Below are 23,064 nucleotides of genomic sequence, written 5' to 3' on the forward strand. Positions count from 1 at the left end.
TAAACGGCTCCTTTCCTTTGCCCATGCCATTTGCGTAAGTAACTTTTTGTTTCTCATTTTTGCAACAAACTTTTTGTAACCCCATATACTTTTTCTTAACGCCTTCTGTCTTGTTCAAAACCTTACCTAATGAATTAGATTGTAAAAAGTTATCACACTGGAAGTTGTTTGTACTGAGCAGCACAACCACAACGCACATAAAGCATGCAGAGATGTTAATAATTTACCAGTTCCCAGTTTGATTACATTTTGGGTGGTGACGACACTCAGGGCCTTAACAGCTGCATAAAACGTTGTGTTATGTTCTATAGTGTCCCAGAATAAATCATCCTTGAAAAATTTATCTCTTAGAAATAAAACATACCATTTGGCCATTTATCAAGATTACGGTAAGACGAGTGATGGAAGTTCTACAGAAGTATTTATTTTTTAATGATGCCCTACCTTTGAAGAAACAGTCCTTGCTGTGGATGATGTAGATTTTCTTCCTCTGCAGACAAGAGGCTCGATGCAGTTGACAGTGATTTTCATAAAATTTGCCATCAGATCCACACACGGGCATGTAGTTGGACTTGCAATCTTCTACGCATCTGCATTCGGGCTGGTTGGTGTCCTTGTTCACGACACACTTACTCCCCCGGCCGCAGTACTTCTTCTCACAGGACGCATGCAGGCCATCCTGCCCGTAAAGCACTGGGAAGAGCAGAAAACATCAGCGTGAGCAATATTCGCCTAACAGAGCACGCTCGCCTGATGCCGTAGCACAACAGTTACGGGAGCAGGAGCTACAAGCTCCCTGAGCGAAAAAGCACGCCCCATTGACAGCAGCACAGCTGCAGTTTGGAGAGCATCTTCACGTCTGTGCGCCCGGACCTCCAGCTCTCGCTCATCACAACGTTAAGCGTGTGCTGAAAGGGGCTTTACTGAAAAGTGATGGACATGGGGCCGTTGGTTCTTTTAGCCCTTTGTGAAACTATACCCTAGAATAAAATCCAGTGAGAGTACTTCAGTCCCCAAATTTGGCCATGAGTTACGTTCAGAAAGCAATTCTGAAAACCTTCGCTCCTCCAGCCACAAAACCCACGAGGAGCTTGGTTTCAGGCAGCAAAGTGCCCTAAGTGGCGGTACTTGAGTTCTGTACCGGTGTCCACGTTAACTTCCACCCCGTGAGCCAGCAGCAGAACATTCACATGGGTTTCAGTGAAAGCTCAGGCAGACGATCGCTGAGAGCTTTTGAGAAAATAACCCCCAAGAAAGACTTATCACTGAAGTAAAGGCAGTATTACAGGAAGATGCTTCTTGCTGTGAAAGTGACCATCAGCATATATCCATACGCTCTGAATAACTATATATAATGAAAAATAACTTTCTACCACTTTTAAGAATTCATTGGATATAATATTCTGAACATTACTGTATGATCTGCTGTTTGATACTATGAAAAGGCTGAAGAAGTTGCCCTTGTGCTACAACACTTCCTGCCTCTGAAGTTTCCTCGCTTAAAGGCTTACAGCAGAACGTTCTTGTCATACAGGACAGGGGACTTCCAAACAAGCCACTACCCTGAGCGTAACGGTAATTATTGCTCTATGAAGAGAGCTTCATGAAATTAGATTATTCTATGCTAACTGGAGCACACAAAGTTGAGAATTACAAAGGGATGCTGCAAAAGGCGCAATTAAGGCAGGAATAAATATTTTGTAGTGCACAGCCCGCTGCCAAGCCTGGCGCAGCCTTCCAACAGCAGCCTCCGGCTGCGCCCACACCAGTGACTCCCCCTGGACCAGCAAAGGCGGTTTTGAAGCAAATCCTTGCATTTACCACGTGTAGGTTTGTCTCTTGGCAAGGCTTCGGTGTGCGCCTTTCAGAGGAAGCTCAAGTGGAAGCACTGCCCCAGACCTGCTCCAGCATCCAACAGGACGAACCCTGCAGTGACAGCAGCGCCACAACATCCTCCAGAATGCCCCCAGGGCTCTGCCCTTCAAAGGTTTTTCACGTAACAGAAGTGTCCAGCCCAGGAGAGCAGATCAGGTCTCATCCAAAGACTCCTCTCGTGACACGTAATGGAGATGTGAGGAGCATCAGCACTAGCTGCCTCTATCTATCAATACCTTTTCATCACGCTAAATTCTTTGCTAACATCGACACAGCCCCTGCCTGCCCAGCATCTTCTGCCAATACGAAATGCCCCAGTGTTGAAGCTACATTTCATCTACTAGTGATCAAGGGGTTAAAGCATACGCACAAAGAGAAGCAAAAGTTCCTACAAAACCTCATTTTTCCTGGTCCCTGTTAAGCCTTTGTTTTTATCACTGTAAATCAGAAAGGGAAAAAAAATCTGTTATTGGAGGATTAACTATTTGACTCAATAACTCATTAAAATTCCTCCAACTTGGCAAGTGAAGAAATATTGACTTTTCCTGACTTGTAATAAACTAGAAGGTCAAAGCATCTCTGAGCAGTGCAAAAAGTACAGTCCCTGGAAGGAGTATCTGAATATTCTCTATTTACTTTACTAATTGTTCCAGAGTTTCTGCAAAACATCCTCAGGAATGCAAATTTTGTGACCTGCCAAGGCCATCTGCATTTACAGTGTCTGCTGTAGATCAGAGCAGCACAAAGGATCAGGGCTTGAGGAAGCCCTTGTCAAGCATCCTCCTCCTCCTTCTCCACTCGGTGGAAGGAGCACTTGGCTTATCCATCGCAATGTGCCTCAAAAGACGTGTTTTGGAGACTGTTATTGATTCCAAAGATATTTTTTTAAAAAAATAAATAAAAAAAAAACCAAACCAAAAATTCAGGAGCTATTAGTGTCTATATAAATACAATTCAGATACAATTACACCAAAGCCCTTCCTGTGCTGTCTTGATTGCTAAAAATTGATCTCTTGGAGTTAGCACCAGCCAAGGAACTGCACCCTGTGCCTTGCTGAAGGTCACTTCTGCCTCCTGGTTCACAGTGGGCTGCTCTGATTTAATGCATCAGGTCACATCTGGGCAGGCCACAGCTGCACCCTGCCCTGGCAGCAGCAAAAATCCTCTGGGAGCCTCAATTATATTTGGTATTTTGATTTTTAATATAAATTTGGCATTACTGAAGACAAACATGACTCCTATTGCAAGAAAGTTTTAAGGTTTTTTTAACGATACTAAGATTTGGTTAAGCAGCAGCTTATAAAAAAAAAAATAAAAATTGACAAAATACTTCGGCTTTTCTACATCCACCGTGGTTACTATGCAGAAACCACAGAATGTCTGTCTGCGTTTATGCCTCGTTCATATTTTCTTCCACAGTTTGGTTCATTCTGTGTTCCCAGATGGAGAACTCCTGTTTAAACGCACCTAAGCTGGGTAAGGGGGTAGGAAGGAGACCCCACAAACAGCCCGAAAGGAAAGATTCATGTACTCAGGAATCCTGATGTGCTTCTACTCGTCCAAGTCCCCTGAAATCTGTGCGAGCAGAGTGCTAACATGGGATGTCTTTGCCAGAATCTGATAATGTTGATAGCAGCTCTAATTCAATTCCTACTTGCATAACCCTTAGAAGAACTCAATCTCCCCACAAGCACAGACAGACCCTCTGCCCAGGAAGGACAGTAATGGGACGCAAAACAGAACGGAGCCAGTAGAAACCAAGAGGAAAGTAGGTATTCGACTGTAAAAGCACTGTTGTCCTTATCCAGGTAATTAATTAATCCAGAGCAGCATCACGGGAAGGGACTTTCCCTGACTGCATCAGATGCCTGCTCCGGTTGATGCCACGGGCAGCCGGGAAGGACAGCAGCGTGTAGCTCAGCAGCATGAAATGCGCCTGCCATCGCTATTTTTTTTGTCACATTATTAAAAGTGACTGAATTCCCCACTCTTACAAGGATTATTAAAAACAAAGTGAGAGAGGTAATCAAGTGAAACTGCCAAATAACTGCTCACAGTATTTACGAACCCCACTGTACTGCATGGAAAAAGGCATAATTTATTTAATTTATTAGTCACAAAGAAAGTTATTCACTTAGATTAAGAATTGATCATCTTGCAAAACAAGCCACTTTTCAACACTAACTAAGCTTACCCAAGATGGCTAAGAGTCTGAGCTGCTATAGCGTGTTGAAGCCAGCAGGATGGCGAGAGGCAGCCCATTCGCGGACACCCATGAAAACACTTCTCACGTTGCTTTCCGGCCACCCCTGAGAAATCTGGAATTTCAGTGGAAAACCAACAAAAGCTTGGTGCAGGCAGTAAAATAACCGAGTTCAGGCATTTCATAAGGCTGCTTAGCAGGCTGTCTTCATCTCAAAGCAAGACTCCAATAAGAAAATGAAGACGTTATTGCACATTGGAGAATATGCATCCTCTGGCTGCTCATTAATTCATGAAGACAGAGACCTCATCTACCTTTTAGACGCCACTAAATACGTTACAGATCAGACTAAGCCTCACAGACTTTTTTTTTTTCCACTCTCAAATACAACCCTATTCCTTACTTCAGCAAAACTCCCACAGAGTTCACGGAAAGGTTGGGTTTACGACAAGCACTGACCACAATTAAGACCAACCAGATGCAGCGAAACCAAAAGCCAAACCGCTCTATCATATGGCTACTCATAAAACATTGCTTATACACTATAGAAATGTAAATGACTACATTTACATGTTAAAAGCCGGTTTGCCTTCAAGTAACAGTGAGCTCCTGTAGGCAGCTGGACATCCAGTTTTATTGCTGAAGGAAAAAGTTGAAATGTAACATCAGGACTGGAGCCAAAAGAGGAAACTTTAATTATGGGGCACTGGAGAGTGGTATAACAAAATCCAGAAGTTTCTACGCCAAGTCCTTCAAAGGCAATGCTGCACCTCGCAAACGTGACAAAATAAGAAAGGGTTATTAAGCATTGGAACAGGCTGCCCAGGGAAGGGGTTGAGGCACCATCCCTGGAGGTATTTAAAAGCCGGGCAGACGTGGTGCTGAGGGACATGGGTTAGTGGTGGGTTTGTCAGTGTTAGGTTAATGGTTGGACTCGATGATCTGAAAGGTCCCTTCCAACCGAGACAATTCTACGATTCTATGATAAAAATACTCAGTCTCTAAACTCAGTTTCTTGCTTCCATTAGGTAAATCAGTGAGGTAACAGGTCTCGAGCTATTCCTCCAGCATCTGGACATCAATTTTCCAACATTTTTCCTTTCCCACATTAAACGTGGTCTAAAATGTGACACTTGTAAGCACTACTTACTGGCAAAAAATGTACCTTGCCAGTACACACAGATATATATATACACACACACACACAATCCGTACACATACAGGTATACGTGTTCAAGTGCGTATTTACATACAGCTATTCACATACACAGATTATACGTGTTTACACATGACTAGACACTTCCCATATACAGACTTGCCACAACTTTGCTTTTGCAGACGATACGGAGTCAGATGCTGCAGCATGGTGCCTTAAACCTTCCTTCCCCAGCACACCTTCAATACACATCTTGAATAACTCCTGGTTGGAAGTAACAAAAGTTCAGATGTGTGACTATTGCACCCGGCTTCTGTTCAGTTTGCAAATGTGTTTGCTACACACATTGTTACTACCGCAATAAAACAAGAAAGGAAACATAAAGAAAGGAATTTCATAATAATCTGCTCTGAGTTTCTCGGATTTTCACTGCATGCCTATTATAAAAGTGGAGAGGCAGAAAAGCCATGGTAAATCACCTGGAATAGGGGCATGGCAACAGTGCATTCATTATCTCCGTTACTAGCCTTTGGAGCTCTTATTTCTTTTTATAAAGCAAAACCAGTGACTTATCCTGGAGAACAATACAGAAAATGAGATGTGCTTCAAGCATGTACATTTTGCTATGGATGCAAACTCTTTTCTTTCAAGGTCCAGGAGATAACCGCGTGTTTGTACGTGTGTGTGCATGTTTGAGCAGGACGGAGAGGGACACATCTGCCTCGGAAGGGAAGGACAAATAAAAATCAGTCACTTTTACTAATTTAGATGCTCTACACGAAACAAAAGACAGGATGACATAGAAAGCCTCCTCGGAACAAAAACAAGGAAACCTTCCCAGATGGCCACATTATTTCAGGAAGACTCTTGCAGAGTTTAAAAAAAAAAACAAAAACAAAACAGAAACACCATAAGAAAAAGAAAATCTACTCTAGAATGGAGTATTGCGACAAATAGTTGCACCGATGACACCAATGCCAAGGGAGCTGCTTAATCTGCGTCCACAGTTTAACATCAAATACGAACAAATTGGAATTGCTCAACCGAAGTTCAGTACTTCTGCAAATAACATCAAGGAAGCACTCAAAAATCACAGGAAAATTTTCTACAGCAACTTTTACATCTGAAAATGGGGATTAACGTTACCTTCTATGTCTGTCAGGCCTATGAAATCCGGTAGAGGTGATACAATGAAAAGGCATTTGAAAATTTCAAGTAACTGTGCTCTTCCTAATGTAATTAGCTTAATTTTTGTCCCATTCCAAATCCATTGAGCTATTGTGCGATCAAAAGCTTCCTTAAATATTATTTTTGGATGGTATCATTGTTTATGAGAGTACTAACAAAAGAGGCAAGAGACATGTACAAATCAAAAGATCCTAACTATGTAAAGAATACACATGGATTACTGAGAAAGAAATACCAACCAATATATAAGACCATATATATTTAGATCCTTGCCATGAAAGTCTACCACGCACAGTTTGCTTGATTGTTCTCTTCTTGGAAGAGCTACTAAAGAGGCGATTCATAAAATTGCTCTTTATGAAATGTTTAGATAAAGTTATCTATGATAGGTACTGCATATTGAAGGCAATTTTATTACTTTACCACAGTGCAGCAAGTACAGATGTAGACTTAAATCTGCCGGGCTGCTGTGCTGCGCAGCTCCTCTTGGCACCACACCTCGCCCTGTGTTCACAAGCCGTCCAGCAGGTCCCCACAGCCAGCCAGCCGAGAAACCTCACGGCAGCAGTATATGACCAGTATATTGCCTGCATCGATCAGATGGATTTAATTTAATATTTCCTTGGGCACCGGTATTTTCAGTGTTGTGGACAGCCCAATCAAACAGGGTAGCAGTGTGTGTGTATGTGTGTAGACCCATTGGAGCAGGGCCAGAGGAGGCCCCGGACATGCTGGGAGGGCTGGAGCCCCTCTGCTGTGAGGACAGGCTGAGAGAGCTGGGGGGGTTCAGCCTGGAGAAGAGAAGGCTCCGGGGAGACCTTCCAGCCCCTTCCAGGCCCTCAAGGGGCTCCAGGAAAGCTGGGGAGGGACTCTGGAGCAGGGAGGGGAGCCATAGGACAAGGGGTAATGGCTTCAAACTGAAAGAGGGGAGATTTAGATGAGATCTCAGGAAGAAATTGTTTGCTGCGAGGGCAGTGAGCCCCTGGCCCAGGCTGCCCAGAGAAGCTGTGGCTGCCCCATCCCTGGAGGGGTTCAAGGCCAGGTTGGACGGGGCTTGGAACGACCTGGTGTGGTGGGAGGTGTCACTGCCCAGGGCAGGGGGTGGCACTGGATGATCTTTAACATCTTTAAGGTCCCTTCCAACCTAAACCATTCTATGATTCTATGTGTGCACACACACAAGCGTGTTTCTCTTTCTTGCGTATTTAATTATCTCAGTATTGCACAGGCCAAAGAACACAGAAAACTTTCCAGTATCAGATCTGGAGAAAACAGATCACATTAATACTTTGGTTTCTTTGGTAAAACTCCATATCAGAAGAATACACTTTTCTGAAGGAAGTCAATGACATTCCCATAGGTCACTGCTCAAAATCAGTCTTGTTGCCTTTAATCTTGCGCATCAGTCTTCTGCCTGCCCCATCCCTTCACTCTTACTCTCAGGACCAGCCTCACTCCTCTCCTTGTTTTCAGCAGTTTTTTATCCTTTGACCAGCACAGCAAGCCCTAGCACTCTACGGGCTACTATAAAAGACACGAGAAATCAATAACGCAGTGTCACGCATCTTCAATGCTATTGTGTCATGCTATTCCTCCAATGAAGTTCTGGTGGCAGAGACTTTGACGAGGTTAGAATCCAATAATAAAATAACTATAGATGACTTGCCTGTTTTTCTGGCGGCTTCTCCAATTACATTACCAGTGGAGTTGCTGGAGGCAAGCTGAACAGTCTAGATGGTCCCAGTTATCTGCGTTACCAACCTTTAAATCTGTCCATGCATGTTGCCTTTTGCTCGCTCCCCCTTTTCCCTGGGTCCCACCACCCGAGGCTTCCCCCGAGGGCTGCCTGCCCTGCACCTCGCCTCCCCTGGCTCCTCCACTCTCTGGAGCCACAACTCACCATCAACCCTGGGGTAAGCATCCTCCACGCGATGCTACCTACCCCCAAGCCTCCTTGGCACAGGGCAGCATCCTCTCACTTCCACCTATTTTTCACCATCCGATTCCAAAACTTTAACAAATTTACCCTTGTTTTGACCATTTCTGTTTGGAGGAGGATTATATCCACAAACCAAGTGTTTTCGGCTGTGCTGCTGCAGCAGTGGGACACGCATGGCCATTGCTTATCACACCTATGTAAAAGCACGGGAAATCTTGCAATATTAGCAATGCTTCAAGAACAAAAGATGCCAAGTTTCCATCTGAGGGGTATTCTACAGGCTCAAAGAAATCTCTCCTTTTTCTATTTTTTGACTCATTACTTTGCAATAACTCCATTTATCAGAAAATAATTGCATTTGTTTACTGTATGCCTATTTTCTCCTTACATATGCACAAAGCAAATGTTATTTCAGATTGGGTAGAAAGATGTTTTCAGTTTCCTATTTATTTTCTCATTCAGTGCATCAGTTTTTAAGGCTGATTGAGGAAAAAGAACACAAACAGAAAGCCAGCTCATCACTATTTTTCTCTCTCAAAAAAAGGAACATTATTCTGATTATTTATTTTTGGTTGGAAGAGGAATAGATAACAAGCTTTTATAATTAATATCCATTCTGCTTCCTTATTACATTATTCTTGAATTCTGCTCTTAATAAATAAATGCATGTGATTCGCACCAAGCTGTACAAGTGCCACTGCACGAGGTTTCAGCGTGATTGATTAGAGAGACCTCAGTTAGCGTCATCACAGCGATGCCTGTGGCAGCACTTCCATTAGCGTCTCCTTCTCTTTAAGAGGTGCATGCCGTACGCTTGAACCTTACAAATGAAGCCACATTCTTGGAAAAACATTTTTCAAGCTATGCTAAAGCACAGCCCAAAAATGTAGAAGAGGTAGAGACGCCAGACTTCCACCTGTTTCCCTCGCTGCTAGAAAGGGATGGAGGCTGGCACTGGGTACAACCTAAAGATACAGTAGTTAAATACGAGGTCTTTCAATAACTTCCATATTCCACCTGGTTATTAGCGTTATGAGGAAACACTTGGTGACTTGGAGGAACAGCCTTCATTCTGCTCCACCATCAGAAGCATCCAACTGTGGGAAGAAAAGGTGGATCCACAGCAGAGCCATCTCTCTGAGCCCGTGAACCTACCACACCTCCAGCAGCCAGAAAGAAAATTCCCAAACCAGCCACTTTACCAAAGGAAAGCTCTTACCCTCAAAAGAAAGCGAGCATGAGCCTAGAAACCCACCTCCAGGGCAACTCACTTTGGTCTGCAAAGACAATAAGTCTACAGGGTATTTTACTGTCCCTTCTCGTGCCCCTTTCTCCCAACTGGATTAATTTTCAAGGATAAAAGTTTCCAGAGGGAATCTATCAACAGTTGTATATACGTAAAACTCGCAACACTTCTGTCATTTACTACTACGCATAAAGGAAGGCAGACAGCTGTGTGAAAATTAGGGACTGGGTTCATTTTGTGAGTCTATTTCTGAGCACTGATGTTTTTCTGTAAAAGTTGCCATTTGCTGGAAATAAATGGAGAGAAAAGGGGAAAAAAAGAAGTATTAAAGCTATTTAGTTGTAATGGAGTTTGTGTTGGTGCAGGTGTTTTGTATTTGGGCGGGTTTTTTACTTCTGGGTGAAGCATAATGCATGTTTGACTCATGGCTACTTTACTTGATGGAAGAGGCAGCCCCGGCAGCGGGATTAGTGGCATTCCTGCATCACATCTAAATCAGCATAAACTCCCCACTTGAAACTGTTGAGGTTGCACAGCATCTTTTCACATTTTTTTTTCCCCCTAAGACATTTCATTTATGTTTTCCCGACTAGATGCCTTAGAGCCTCATAGATTACAAGCGTGGGAGCGTTACCACATAACAGAAGTGTGAGGCAGGAGCCAAACAGGTCCATTATGGGGAGAATTACAATCACGCAACTACTGAATGAGGATGTATTACATCTGCGTTGGGACACAGAGGAAAGGATGTTTTTATAAATCAGTTTTGAGCCATTCTTCAGAGAGGGAAAGAACTGGCGGAAAAACCTTCTTACTGACTCCATGTAACCAAGTTGTTTGCTCATCTGCGTGCATCTCCTCTTGTCATCCTTCATGAATCATTTAATTCCAGTCTATCAGAAAACTGCAGCATGCAACTGGTCTGAAGAGACAAAAGCCACAGAAGGAGCCTGCAGCAACGGATCAGCAGCAGTTCATCTGCTGCCCTCATGCCACCTCCAACTCCTCCTCCACTGGTGGGTCAGCTTTGCAAAGAAAAATAACATAGGGAAAAGGCCAAGCCCTGGGGAGCACCAGTTTGAAGAGTGATTGGCCCGGACGGTGTAACAGAAAGATTTCCTAGCTGTTGTCTACAACCCTGCTCTGGTCTCCAAGAGCATCACAGGTGACCTGCAGATCACCCATACTCTGCATCTCCTGTAAGTCTGACCTGGCTGTGTGCTGCAGCAGTGGATGTGGTGAGTGACTTCCTTCTAGGTAAAGAGAGAGGAGTAATTTTGGCATACTGCATCCATGGTGATCCTTGCACTTACAAAAACCTTTTATTCTAAAAAGGCTTCAGGGGAACCCCAGAGAAGGTCAGTGGGCCAGTGAGGAGACAGCAATGAGCATTTTCCAATTGCCAGCAGTGCTGGCACAGGAGAGGGGGCCGGGACTGGAAAGCCAATCGTATCCTGGTCTGTATCAGGAGAAGCATGGCCAGCAGGTTGAGGGAGGTGATTCTCCCCCTCTACTCCACTCTCGTGAGACCCCACCTCGAATACTGCATCCAATTCTGAAGCCCCTACTACAAAAAAGATATGGACAGGCTGGAACGTGTACAGAGAAGGGCCACAAGGATGATCAGAGGGCTGGAGCACCTCTTCTATGAGGACAGACTGAGAGAGTTGGGGTTGTTCAGTCTGCAGAAAAGAAGGCTCCGAGGAGACCTTATAGTGGCCTACCAGTATCTTAAGGAGGCCTACAAGAAAGCTGGTGAGGGACTTTTTAGGATGTCAGGTAATGGTAGGACTAGAGGGAATGGATTAAAACCAGAGATGGGACGATTCAGACTGGACGTTAGGAAGAAGTTCTTCACCATGAGGGTGGTGAGACACTGGCTGCCCAGAGAGATGGTGGAAGCCCCATCCCTGGAAGTTTTTAGGCCAGGCTGGATGGGGCTCTGAGCAACCTGGTCCAGTGGGAGATGTCCCTGCCCATGGCAGGGGGTTTGGAACTAGATGATCTTTAAGGTCCCTTCCAACCCTAACGATTCTATGATCATACATACTCCAGCCACAAACCCCACCAGATACCCTGGCCATGACCTGGCCATTTTCCAGTTCAAGCTTCTGTGAAGCTGCTGGAACAATCTCATGGAAGTATTTTTAAAGGGAAATCTGTATGTGTGGTTTGCTGTTTGGGGATTTTTTTTGGTGGTTATTTTTGTTTGATTGGGGTTTTTTTGTTTTGGGTTGTTTTTTGGTGGTTTTTTTGTGTTTGTTTGTGTGTTGTTTTGTGGTTTTTTTTTTTTGTTTCTTTTTTAAAGAGAGAACCACTGCAGGAAAATACCCAACCATTTCTCACCATAATATGAATCAAACCCCTCTCTGAATACAAACACTGGTGCCTCATGAGATGGAGATAAACACTGCTCAAACCTGCCCCCACCAGATCTGGCTCACACACAGCTGAAACAATTTTTTTTTTTTTTTTTCCAGCTGCTCTAAAATAAAAAAGAAACTTGAACTTCAAAGAGCAAAGACCCAGCCTTGCCCACACCTTCTCCAAGCTACGGGTGAGATCTTTCCTCCTAACCCTTCGCGCCAAGGCTGCCAAAACCACCGGACCAGAGGAATTGGATGTGCGACAGGAGCTCTGCTTGCCCCACGGAGGGATGCGCAGGAGATGGGTGCCTGGTAGGAACGCAGGGCACGTTGCTGTCAGCGTGTCCAGGGCTGCGTCCCACCTCGGGAGGGGTGGTACAGACGAGGTGGGGGGGTACAGGCAGAGAGCCAGGGCTTCACCGAGCCAGCAGCCACCACAACTTATGCCAAATACCTCATTACTTGAAAAACTGCCCGGCTTTTTGAGCCCAAAGGGAAGCTTTCAAAATTAGCCGGTTGCTAGAAAACGAGGCAAACTCAAAAAAACCCCAAACCAACAAACCCCAGAGCTGCCTTTAAAATTAGTAAGAACAGGATGTCTTTAAAATATTATTTAAAATGGATTATGCAATGCTTCTCAGATCAGGTTCATAAAAACTCAGGAATAAAGTACGTTCGATTTAAAACGAAAGCAAATCAACAAAACCAACACCTGCCAACAGGACAGTCACAAAAGCAAACATACACATTTCATTGAGGCTACAAATAACTCTTAAAATAAACATATTACTGACCAACGATGGTGATCTGCTCAGCAGCTCAAAGGCTGAACAAAGTCGCGTTGGCCATGGGCTAAGGACGTTTTCAGATGGTTGCTTAAGTGAACGTATCGGGAAAATTGGATTCATGCACTGCCAGGCTGAGTGAGCCAATTTTAATTGGGATGTCACCAAAACATACCAAAAAAATATGATGTACCCCCAAATTCCCTGACTATAGATGTACCCTAGCAACTCCCCGTCTTCTAGTACAAGAGGCGACAGTGCCTTCAAGCTTCAACTCAGTGCTGGTCAGCGTGAGTGAGCAGTAAATGCTCCGTGAGCTTGAAGCCAGCCCAAAACATTGCCACAGCGCAACACAAATCAATAACCATTTGCATTCCCCTTTCCCATCTCTGTTATCTTTAATGAAGTTTTTTTCCAAGGCTCAGAAATACAGAGAAACACCATTCTCTAAGCAATCGCATCCACTTCTTCTGCACCTTATGCTAATTTTGCAATTCTCCGCTGGTTTAATTTTCTATTTGTTGTCTAACTACAGGGCACCGTTATGCTCCAGCACTCCCACGTGTTGTGGACACACCATTTTGTTTCACTGCCTGCTCCATCTGGGGCCAGTGCCGATGCACAGAAACCTTCACCTCCTACAGGACAACACCTCGACATTTTGGTCCCCATCAGCGAATGCACCCCAGAGCCTGTAGTCAACACCAAGCCTTTGGAGGCTCTGTCCTCAGGGCACCTCTATTTCTCATCCCCTTCCCGAGGATTCCACTTTCTCATCAATAAAGGAAATTACCCCAACTGTGATTGAAGATATATCTCTTTCTTCAGACAGTTTGACTAACAAACCTGCTCCTCAATATCAGCTTTTGAAGGAGTGTAGCAATAGGATGAGGGGGAACAGCTTTAACATGAATAGAGGGGAGATTTAGATGAGATCTCAGGAAGAAATTGTTTGCTGTGAGGGTGGTGAGCCCCTGGCCCAGGTTGCCCAGAGAAGCTGTGGCTGCCCCATCCCTGGAGGGGTTCAAGGCCAGGTTGGACGGGGCTTGGAGCAACGTGGTGTGGTGGGAGGTGTCCCTGCCCAGGGCAGGGGGTGGGAACTGGATGATCTTTAAGGTCCCTTCCAACCCAAACCACTCCATGATTCTATAATCTCTTCCTATTCCTGAGGTAAATAGCCCCACTAGACATCCACCCTCCTTTGCCAGTCCTGCCACATCACGCGCCCTGTACCAAGCGGTCGGAAGTATACGCATCAACACCTTAAGCTCTTAAATTAAACAAAAGACATCTTTTTTATCCCCACTTACCCTCCAGCAGTTACTTCTCCCCGTGCTTCTTATACAAAGGAGGACCGAAGAATTAATGCCATTTCCACTGCACTACAAACCTTTTACTTCCTCTGTATTCGCTCTGCACCAAAGGAAGCATTTTAACATGCATTTACCTGATGCAAGAGTTATAGGCTATTGAAAGGATAACGCAGGAAAATGAAAAACCTACTAAAAAGCTATTTTGAAATTGAAAAGCCTTTAAACTTCACACATACTGTTAAAACTGGCTTGCAGGGTATCAGTACAGAAATGGAACAGTCGCACTGAAACACTAACATCAGCTTTTTTTATTATTGTGAGGACTAGGAACATCACCAGTTTCTCAAGTTGAGACTCACGATGTAAAAAGAAAAATCCAGAAGAGGTGAAAACAGATAAAAATATCAGTACCAAATTAAGGGTTTCTGCAGTAGGTGCATTTTTGTTTCAAACTTGTTTGAACTTAATCTGAATTTTGTTAACGTGCACAATCATAGAATGGTTTGGGTTGGAAGGGAACTTTAAAGGTCATCAAGTCCAACCACCCTGCAATGAGCAGGGACATCTCCAACTAGATCAGGTTGCTCAGAGCCCCGTCCAACCTGACCTTGAATGTTTCCAGGGACCCGGGCCAGTGTCTCCCCACCCTCATTGTAAAAAAAATTTCTTCCTTATATCTAGTCTAAATCTTCCCTCTTTCAATTTAAAGCCATTAACCCTCATTCTATTGCTACCGGCAACTGGGCATCTGGTTCAGGAAATTGCCCAGCGCAGCAGAGCCCTGTGGCCCCCCGCAGAGAGCTCTGTCCCCTCGCAGGGCATCAGCGCTGGCCCACAGCCACGCAGAGAGTCCGTCTGGGACTTATCCTGCTGCTAAACAAAGGCAGCAGTCTGCACCCAGGGTGCGGGACCGCTCCTCGCTCATTCACGCCAGGAAAGCGCACAGAAAGCTGAATCTGAAAGGGCAGATAGAAAATAAGAGGACGTGTATTCACTGCCTTCCCTTTGAAAGTGCTCTGTACAAGGAATAAAAACAAGCAACAGCTGATAAAAATCAACACAGTGTTGTTTCCCACAGCACACAAAGGCACCAAATGAAAACAAGAGGGTCACATTTAATAGCAGAAGAGGAAAAGCTTGGGATAAAAAGCAGGAATAAGCCGCAATCATCAGTCATCAACATCAGAGTACCCCTGGCAAAAGCAGCATTACAAGGTTTTTTATTCTCTTAAGAAAGGGAATGGAATAAAGTGCATTTCGGTGCAGGGTATATTTCACATGTTAAGCTGATCCACATGGATACAGCACAACCACAGAAATAAAGGAGTGCAAGGTGTGCACAGACACCCCCGAGGCCAAGGCAGTGGTTACATCTGAACGCAGGTTAGCTGGGTGCCACGAAAGCCCCAGAAAACCAGCGCCACCAGTTTAAAGCCGAGACACCTGATGAAGGGCGCTCAGCATAGCGTGGGTAGGCACTGTGTTTCAGATTTGAGGCTGAAAGTAGGCTTTCCCATCAGCTTATAGTTCAAACTCCCTGGTGCCTTCGAAAAAATAAGTAAATCTACTCACTCTAAAATTGAGTGACAATGCAAGAAACTCCCTGGTCCCTCTTCCCAGTCTCTGTTGTTACAACTGGTTCCTTTGGATTAGCACACACAGCTCTCTGGCAGCTTCGGGGGAAAGATGCGATGATGAATCAGACCAAAAGAAATGCAATGGGTGGCTCTTTCTCCAGTTGCTTTGGAGCACTGACCAGAAAGGTAAAAAGAAGTAACAGTCCCTATATTGGACTCCACAGGAGTAAAGTGAGGTCAACAGGAAAAATCCCATGCTAAGAACACAGCCCTTTTCCCTATGCATAAAGGGCTCAATTAAAAATTCATCAGCAGAGAAGAAACTGGTGCTGCCCCTCAACATGGCACCCAGTTTCTCCCACCCCGGAGGGTCCATGAAGGACCCACCACCCCCTCCTTATGAGCCTGGTTTGCCCGAACACTTGCTGGAATATATCGCAGCTCAGAATTTCGATACAGGAGCCCATAGCTTGCAAAGGAAACACACAAATGGTGAGAGAGGGACGACTGGAATAGCCTGGGGAAAAGTTCACTTTCAAAAACATGTGATTTAGAGACAAAAAACCGTGTTTGTTCACCCCCAGAGCAGCTCCCCACATCTCACCATAGTTTGGGAAGGGCTGGCTGAGCCCACAGCTCCGATGGCCCCCAGCCACGGCCAGGTGATGGAGCCCTCCTCGCATCCTTGTCTTCCCCTGTGCGACTCTGTCGGATCGACTGCAGTATGAAATGACTTCAGCTCACTTGTAATGGGAGAACACATCCAGCAGGCAAAATGCAGCTGGTATTTTGGGCTCATGGTAAATAGGATTACTGGCAGCAGTGAAAAGTGAAGTCTTCTGCTGAACAACACACTGGGGATGGCAGCTGCTTTCCAGCCTTGGACTGCAAATACCATCTCGCCAAAGCTTTCTGTACTAATGGGGCCCATTTTCTCTATAGGAAAGGGAAAGGCAGGAGAGAATTCAATTTTTATGCTTCCGAGTCTCCTATTGATGTGCATGTGTTCAACTGCTCCCGTTCCCATTAACACCCAGCATGGGGAGATTCAAACAACTTCATTGCTGCTACAAGCTGGGATTGTCCGACAGATAGAGCAAATGTTTGTTTTGTTTGTTTTTTTTTTCTTCAAAAAAAAAAAAAAGCCTTTATTTTATTTGAAGATTTTCTGCACTAAATAATGTAGCACAGCTTTGAGTTAAAAACCTGTACTACTCAATGGAAGTATTTGTGTCTAGCTAAAGCACAAACCAGAGCTGCCAACTATTCCCATTCATAATCCTCGCCAACACCAACGGGAGTTGCATTTGCAGAGCAGGTCTCCAGAGGGATCCCGGAGGGAGATTTACTGGCTTCGACATGACTTGCAGGCTGCCTCCAGGTTACTCAGGTGGAAGAACACGCACAGTGCCCACTTCGGGGAAAAAAAGGTCTGAAACTGTCAATGAAAAGAAACCCCTCAGGTCCCACCATGAAATGGAGTGAATGACCAGCCAGCAAGAAGGGGAGAAGGAAGAAAAAGGGAAAATGAGAAAAAAGCAAATTGCTCTCAATGCGTGATGCCAGAAGCAATCCTGAACTGAAACAAAGTTTCCCAAAAGTTGACATTTAAAGTCATAACTGTCTCAACAGTGCCCACTTAAGTGGATAAAACGCATAAAAAATTAAAAATTACAAGAGCTCTTCCCATGTAAATGCCTCTCCATTAGAAACAGGGCTCAGATTCCCAAGAACAGTGTTTAGGGGTGAGGAGAAAGACCATTCTTCTTGTTCTGTAATGTGAAAACCCAAAGCACATTCCCAGTCATCAACAAAAGGGTGACCAACCAGAACTGGGGCCACCAACAGCAGAAGGACACGGAGCTGTTGGAGCGGGGCCAGAGGAGGCCCCGGAGATGCTGGGAGGGCTGGAGCCCCTCTGCTGTGAGGACAGGCTGAGAGAGCTGGGGGGGTTCAGCCTGGAGAAGAGAAGGCTCCGGGGAGACCTTGGAGCCCCTTCCAGTCCCTCAAGGGGCTCCAGGAAAGCTGGGGAGGGACTCTGGAGCAGGGAGGGGAGCCATAGGACAAGGGGGAATGGTTTTACACTGAAAGAGGGGAGATTTAGATGAGATATGAGGAATTTTTCACTCTGGGGGTGGTGAGCCCCTGGCCCAGGCTGCCCAGAGAAGCTGTGGCTGTCCCATCCCTGAAGGTGTTCAAGGTCAGGTTGGATGGGGCTTGGAGCAACCTGGTGTGGTGGGAGGTGTCCCTGCCCAGGGCAGGGGGTGGAATGAGAGGACTTTAAGGTCCCTTCCAACCCAAACCATTCTGTGACTCTATGATACAACAGGGGCTTGCTGTCCCCCAGCTGACACAGGCGGCTTTGTGGGCTCACAGACCCTTATGGAGCCACCAGAGCTACCGGGCTGCGAAAGCTGCCTGAGACTTTCTCCCACTGGATTTGTTGTGCACATTTGTGCTGGCAATTTAAATCGATTTTATACTGAAATATTGCTGTGGGATTAGATAGCATCGCATGAGGTGCAGATGTATTTAACACAATTAGTAGCAAACACATAGTTATTAAACAGAGGGGTGGGAGAACGAAAGACTCATAATTCAATATTTTGCTTAAAGCAAATATGGCTTTTTGAAAGGAAAAGCAAGGATCTCGTTTCTTCCCTTCTTGTGCATCTTTCCCAGCACAACTATTTCATGGACCCTAAATAAATGCCTGAATGTCTTTGAAGACATAAATTGGGCTACAGCAAAGCACGCTGCTAACACCGAGCTTTGTACTGCACGGTCCAAAGGGAGTCCATGGCAGGGACAAGGCAGAATGCATTAAATCTCAATTAGATCATAGTACACAACAAAGCACAGAGCATTATCATCATATTTGCTCACCCAAGGATTAAGTGGTTTCCTTCGGAGAGGTCTGCGCTTGCAAAGTGTCTTGGGGACCGAGCGGCTCTTTACGGTGAAGAGCAGGCACCGCTCTGTATTCTTCTAATGAATTGCGCCCATTAAATGCCTCTCATAACACAGTATTTTACATGTATGTGTGTAAGTGACAGACCGCAGGCTGCAAAGAGACACGGCTCAGCATTTTGGAAGTGCTTCCAAAGTATTTTTAGCTAATCCATCTTACTGGTGACTGTCTGGATACGCCCGAATGTCAAAAATAGCAGCGCAGAAAGAAAAATAAAGAAAACAGAAAAATAAAGAAAATATAAAAGAAAATAAAGCTTTGACAGCATACTTTAAAAAAACATTAATAAGGTAATGTTCTAGCCATTTTTAAAGCAAGGATTTAGGTGACATTATGAAGTCATTATTTGCAAATGTGTTTGTTGTACAATGCTTAGCATTAATAAGCCCTCATAATTATGCGTGCAAACAGTTTATGCTGGGTTTTATAAATGCGACCAAGTGAAGCTGCACCCAAGAGCCCGGCGTGCAGCGCAGGGCAGGGCTGGCAGCTCCCAGCCTGGGCTACTGCTGGCCTCTGCGGCCAGTCCTGGTGCACGAGCCGCTACAGCAGCGCCTCCTTCTGCAACGGGACCTGCAGGAGGCTTTATTTGGCCACATAAAAGGATTGCCCCATCCCTGGATGTGTTCAAGGCCAGGCTGGACGGGGCTTGGAGCACCCTGGTCTGGTAGGAGGTGTCCCTGCCCAGGGCAGGGGGTGGCACTGGGTGGGCTTTAAGGTCCCTTCCAACCCAAATCATTCCATGATTTTTCATCCCATCCCCATCTCCTCTGAGACAAACTAAGGTTCACTTCCATACAACTTCACAGCCCTGAAAGACTTTTTCTACCAAATGCTGTGGTTTTTCCCTTAGCAATACTTGCCACGACACCTGACTGTACTCATTTCTTCCACCCAGTCATTCCCATAGCTCTAACCTCTGCTGTCTCCACCCCAAGCACAACTGTTGTCCAAAATCTTCCAGCACTGGGCATTTCAAGTGCTATCAGCCAGGACAGACTTCACCCAGTGCAAACAGTTTGCACTTTACTCCTAAAGATCAGTTAATGAAGTGCAAAACTTCAGGGCTGTTTGATTAAGGAGCTAATGCTTGTAAAATCAATATGCTAGGGAGTAAAGCTTTCTTCATATTTAAGCATGACAAAAAAAAAAAAAAAAGAGTCTTAAATTTTATGTAGAATCCAAATGCAACAACAGGAGCGCAGACACACTGTTTGTCAGTGTCTGTAGCTGTTTTATGTAATTTACAAACACCGGCTGTTAGCACACCTTAAAACACACATTATTCAATAAATGCTGCGGAAATTATCTTAAAAGTAGCAGCACCTTGACTCGCTCCTGCAAAAAGCGCTATGGTATCTGCACGCTGCATTAACGTCTTTTAAAAGGCTTCCCTTTCCCAGGAGCAGTGTGCATTCAGGAGTAGTCAAAAATCATGGCAACACGGGCAGCTTCCGCAGGGCCCCCATCAGCTCTGGAGTGGACTACTTCTAATTGCGCCAATCAGACCTGCTCCCCCGCCCGCACAAGAGCATTCAACTAAGTGCACAGCTTGATGAACGCGCTCCACTGCCACACACAAGGGCTTGAAAACTTCAAAGCAAGCCAATCATAATATTTTCATTAAAACCAGGAGCTATTATTCCTCTCCACAATGAAGCCCGAAAGACAGTCTCTGCTCTCCACAATGGAGGGCTCTCTTGAAAAGGAACATCACGCTGGCTTTCAAAAACCCATCTGGGACACAGAGTTCACGGCTATGAACCCTTCCAGCCTCAGAGGTGGGTTGGTTGGTTGTTTTTTTTGGCTTGGTTTTGGGTTTTTTTTTTTTTTTTTTTTTTTTTTTTTTTTTTTTTTTGCACAGACCTGGCATCAAAGCACCCACCCTGCCCCAAAATAGCTCTGAGTTTCAGATGTTATAACTCTCTTAATGGTTAGGATACAAGCTATATGGTCACAGCCCGAATTATATTATGCATCCCCTGACTGCACACACTGAGATTATGACTGCTCAGTGCACTCAGCGCACACACAGTCACAAGGGAACACTAAAAGCAAATTCTGGTCCTGTCTATCATCCATAATTCAAGAGAAATCAGGGTTAAAAAAAGTGCATGAGCAATCGACATAATTTATATGCTGCAAGTGGGAGAGTTGGCAGTCTCTCGCATCATAAAGTTTAAATAACGGTACTTTAACACCAGATGTACCCGCAGCTGTCCTGAGCGTAATGCCATTAGCTCCATTACAGCGTGGAGCAGACCCTTCCTTAGCTCCTTACCCCCGCCCTTGCCCCACCAGCAGCCAGCTCAATGTAGGGTTTCACCAGGAAAGATTGGGCAAGCACAAACTACTTGGTACTACCAGGATGAAAAAAAGAAAAAGACAAAAAAAAAAAAACCAACAAAAAAACCCCCACACCTTGAAAAGTTTCGTGATGCAATTGATTGCAAAAGGCACCACCCTTAAAAAGAAAGGAGGAAAAGACGGACAAAAGGTGGTATTGGCATCTCTTCTGAAAATACAGCCAGACTTCCAGCAACGGCGCAAAGTTCTGGAGATGCTGTTGTGAATTTTGATCAATATGGTGACATTTACCTTTGGAGGATACACTTTCTTCCTGTTGTAAACTAACAAAAAATATTCTTCTTTCCACTGACTTTACACAAGGGATTATCAAATTAATTCAGTGTGTGTGTGCGCTGAGGGGTATTAATTGATCATTCAGTCTAAACCAGCTTTTAGTCAATATTTTTTACTGAAACAAGAGAAAGCTGGAACAGTGACTGCTTCTTCCTACCATCCTCAGGTTCATCTATAGCGTATTATTCTCAGTGGAAAAACTAAACTTCCCAGAAATGAAGAATCCCATGAACCCAAGAGCAGGGTCACGCACTGGGAATGAAGCTGCCAAAAGTCCTACCTGTAAATGAGCTTTTTCAACTCATTCGTTCTCTGTCTCCTCAGTCCCTCTGCAATTAGTCATAGGATGACCCTAAAGAGGGAGAATATAACTGAGCCCATCAAGAAATGCAGAACTAAATTTGGTGAACGCCTAACACAGGAAGCCCAAGCCAAGCCTACAGCCTATCCACAGCTCCTGCTCTTCAGCCAAACTCTTTTCAACAGAGGAATTTCACAGAAACCATGTGAGAACTTGAAGAGAGAGATCCCAAGAGAGGGAGTTAATGAAAATCACCACCATTCTCTCAGTTTCACAGTCTCCTGCACATAACATGACGCCATCACACCATTAGCAGTCTAAATACCACTTTTCTGCAGTTAATGCTGCAATATTAGATTTGGATTTTTTGCTTCCTGCATGTCATGCTCAGCTGGCAAGTAGAGCTAAGCTGTGTTAAAAAAAAAAAAAAAAGTCAGCATCAGCACAGAGCCAGACTCTTTGGTCAAGGAGTCCCTTTTCTACAGCCCACATGCAGAATCAGCACCTCCAAGGCACAAAGACCATAGAATCACAGAATGGTTCGGGTTGGAAGGGACCTTAAAGATCATCTAGTTCCAACCCTCTGCCCTGGGCAGGGACACCTCCCACCAAAACAGGTTGCTCCAAGCCCCATCCAACCTGGCCTTGAACCCCTCCAGGGATGGGGCAGCCACAGCTTCTCTGGGCAACCTGGGCCAGGGGCTCACCACCCTCACAGCAAAGAATTTCCTCCTGATATCCAATCTAGATCTCCCCTCTTTCAGTTTGAAGCCGTTACCCCGTGTCCTATCAGTACACTCCCTGACAAAGGGTCCCCTCCTCATCCTTCCTGTAGGCCCCCTTGAGGGACTGGAAGGCTGTACCTATGATGAGACACTTCCCGATTTATTCTTGAAACACAAAACTTGCTAAGCGCATAGTAAGAAGAAAGGGTAATTAAGCAAAGCAGAGCAGGTCTGATGGGAAGTAATAACACTGACATAGTTGCTCCCTCCTCTCTTTCTGAGCGGAATATGGAAGTTAAGTAGAGAAGTGAAGCCTCAGAAACCAGTCACCTAAAAAAAACAACCCACCACAACCCCAAAAACTTCAATCTCTACTCAACACCACTTTTTAACTCCACTGTTTCCAGGGAGCTGTGTCTCCATCCCCAGGTGTGCTGAGCAATGCCTCATGTTATCTGAGGGACCAAGGGCCCCTGAATCATGGGGTTCCCCCGCCCCCTTTTTTTTCCTTTTCTCTAGGTCATGATTCTTACCTGAGCTTGCAGAGCGCATCGTCTAGACAAACTGCTCCCTCTCTCCCCCAGTTGCACCCAGGAGCACACTTGGGCATGGAAAATAAAAGGTGCAAGTTTGAAATACGGCAGCCAGCATCCCTTTTAACGCAGCCACGTGAACTGCCAGCGCAAAGCGCTCCACATGGGATTTACTACACACATTTTTCTACTACATGAGGTGGGGAGAAAAATCTGCAAAGAAGGCAGAACATAATTTAGGTT

At 45.0% G+C, this 23,064-nt stretch overlaps 1 protein-coding gene across 3 annotated transcripts in view; it reads right to left on the minus strand.

Moving 5' to 3' along the window:
- FSTL4 (follistatin like 4) overlaps positions 1-23,064 on the minus strand; it is a 243,501-nt gene that overhangs the window by 162,702 nt on the left and 57,735 nt on the right. For all 3 annotated transcript variants that reach the window (XM_063349320.1, XM_063349318.1, XM_063349319.1), the window contains exon 4: positions 445-693. In XM_063349320.1, coding sequence (XP_063205390.1) covers positions 445-693 — 249 coding nt within the window. The remainder of the gene's footprint in view (positions 1-444; positions 694-23,064) is intronic.

Source organism: Chroicocephalus ridibundus, chromosome 11, assembly GCF_963924245.1.
Source record: "Chroicocephalus ridibundus chromosome 11, bChrRid1.1, whole genome shotgun sequence".
In the NCBI taxonomy this organism is placed as follows: domain Eukaryota; kingdom Metazoa; phylum Chordata; class Aves; order Charadriiformes; family Laridae; genus Chroicocephalus; species Chroicocephalus ridibundus.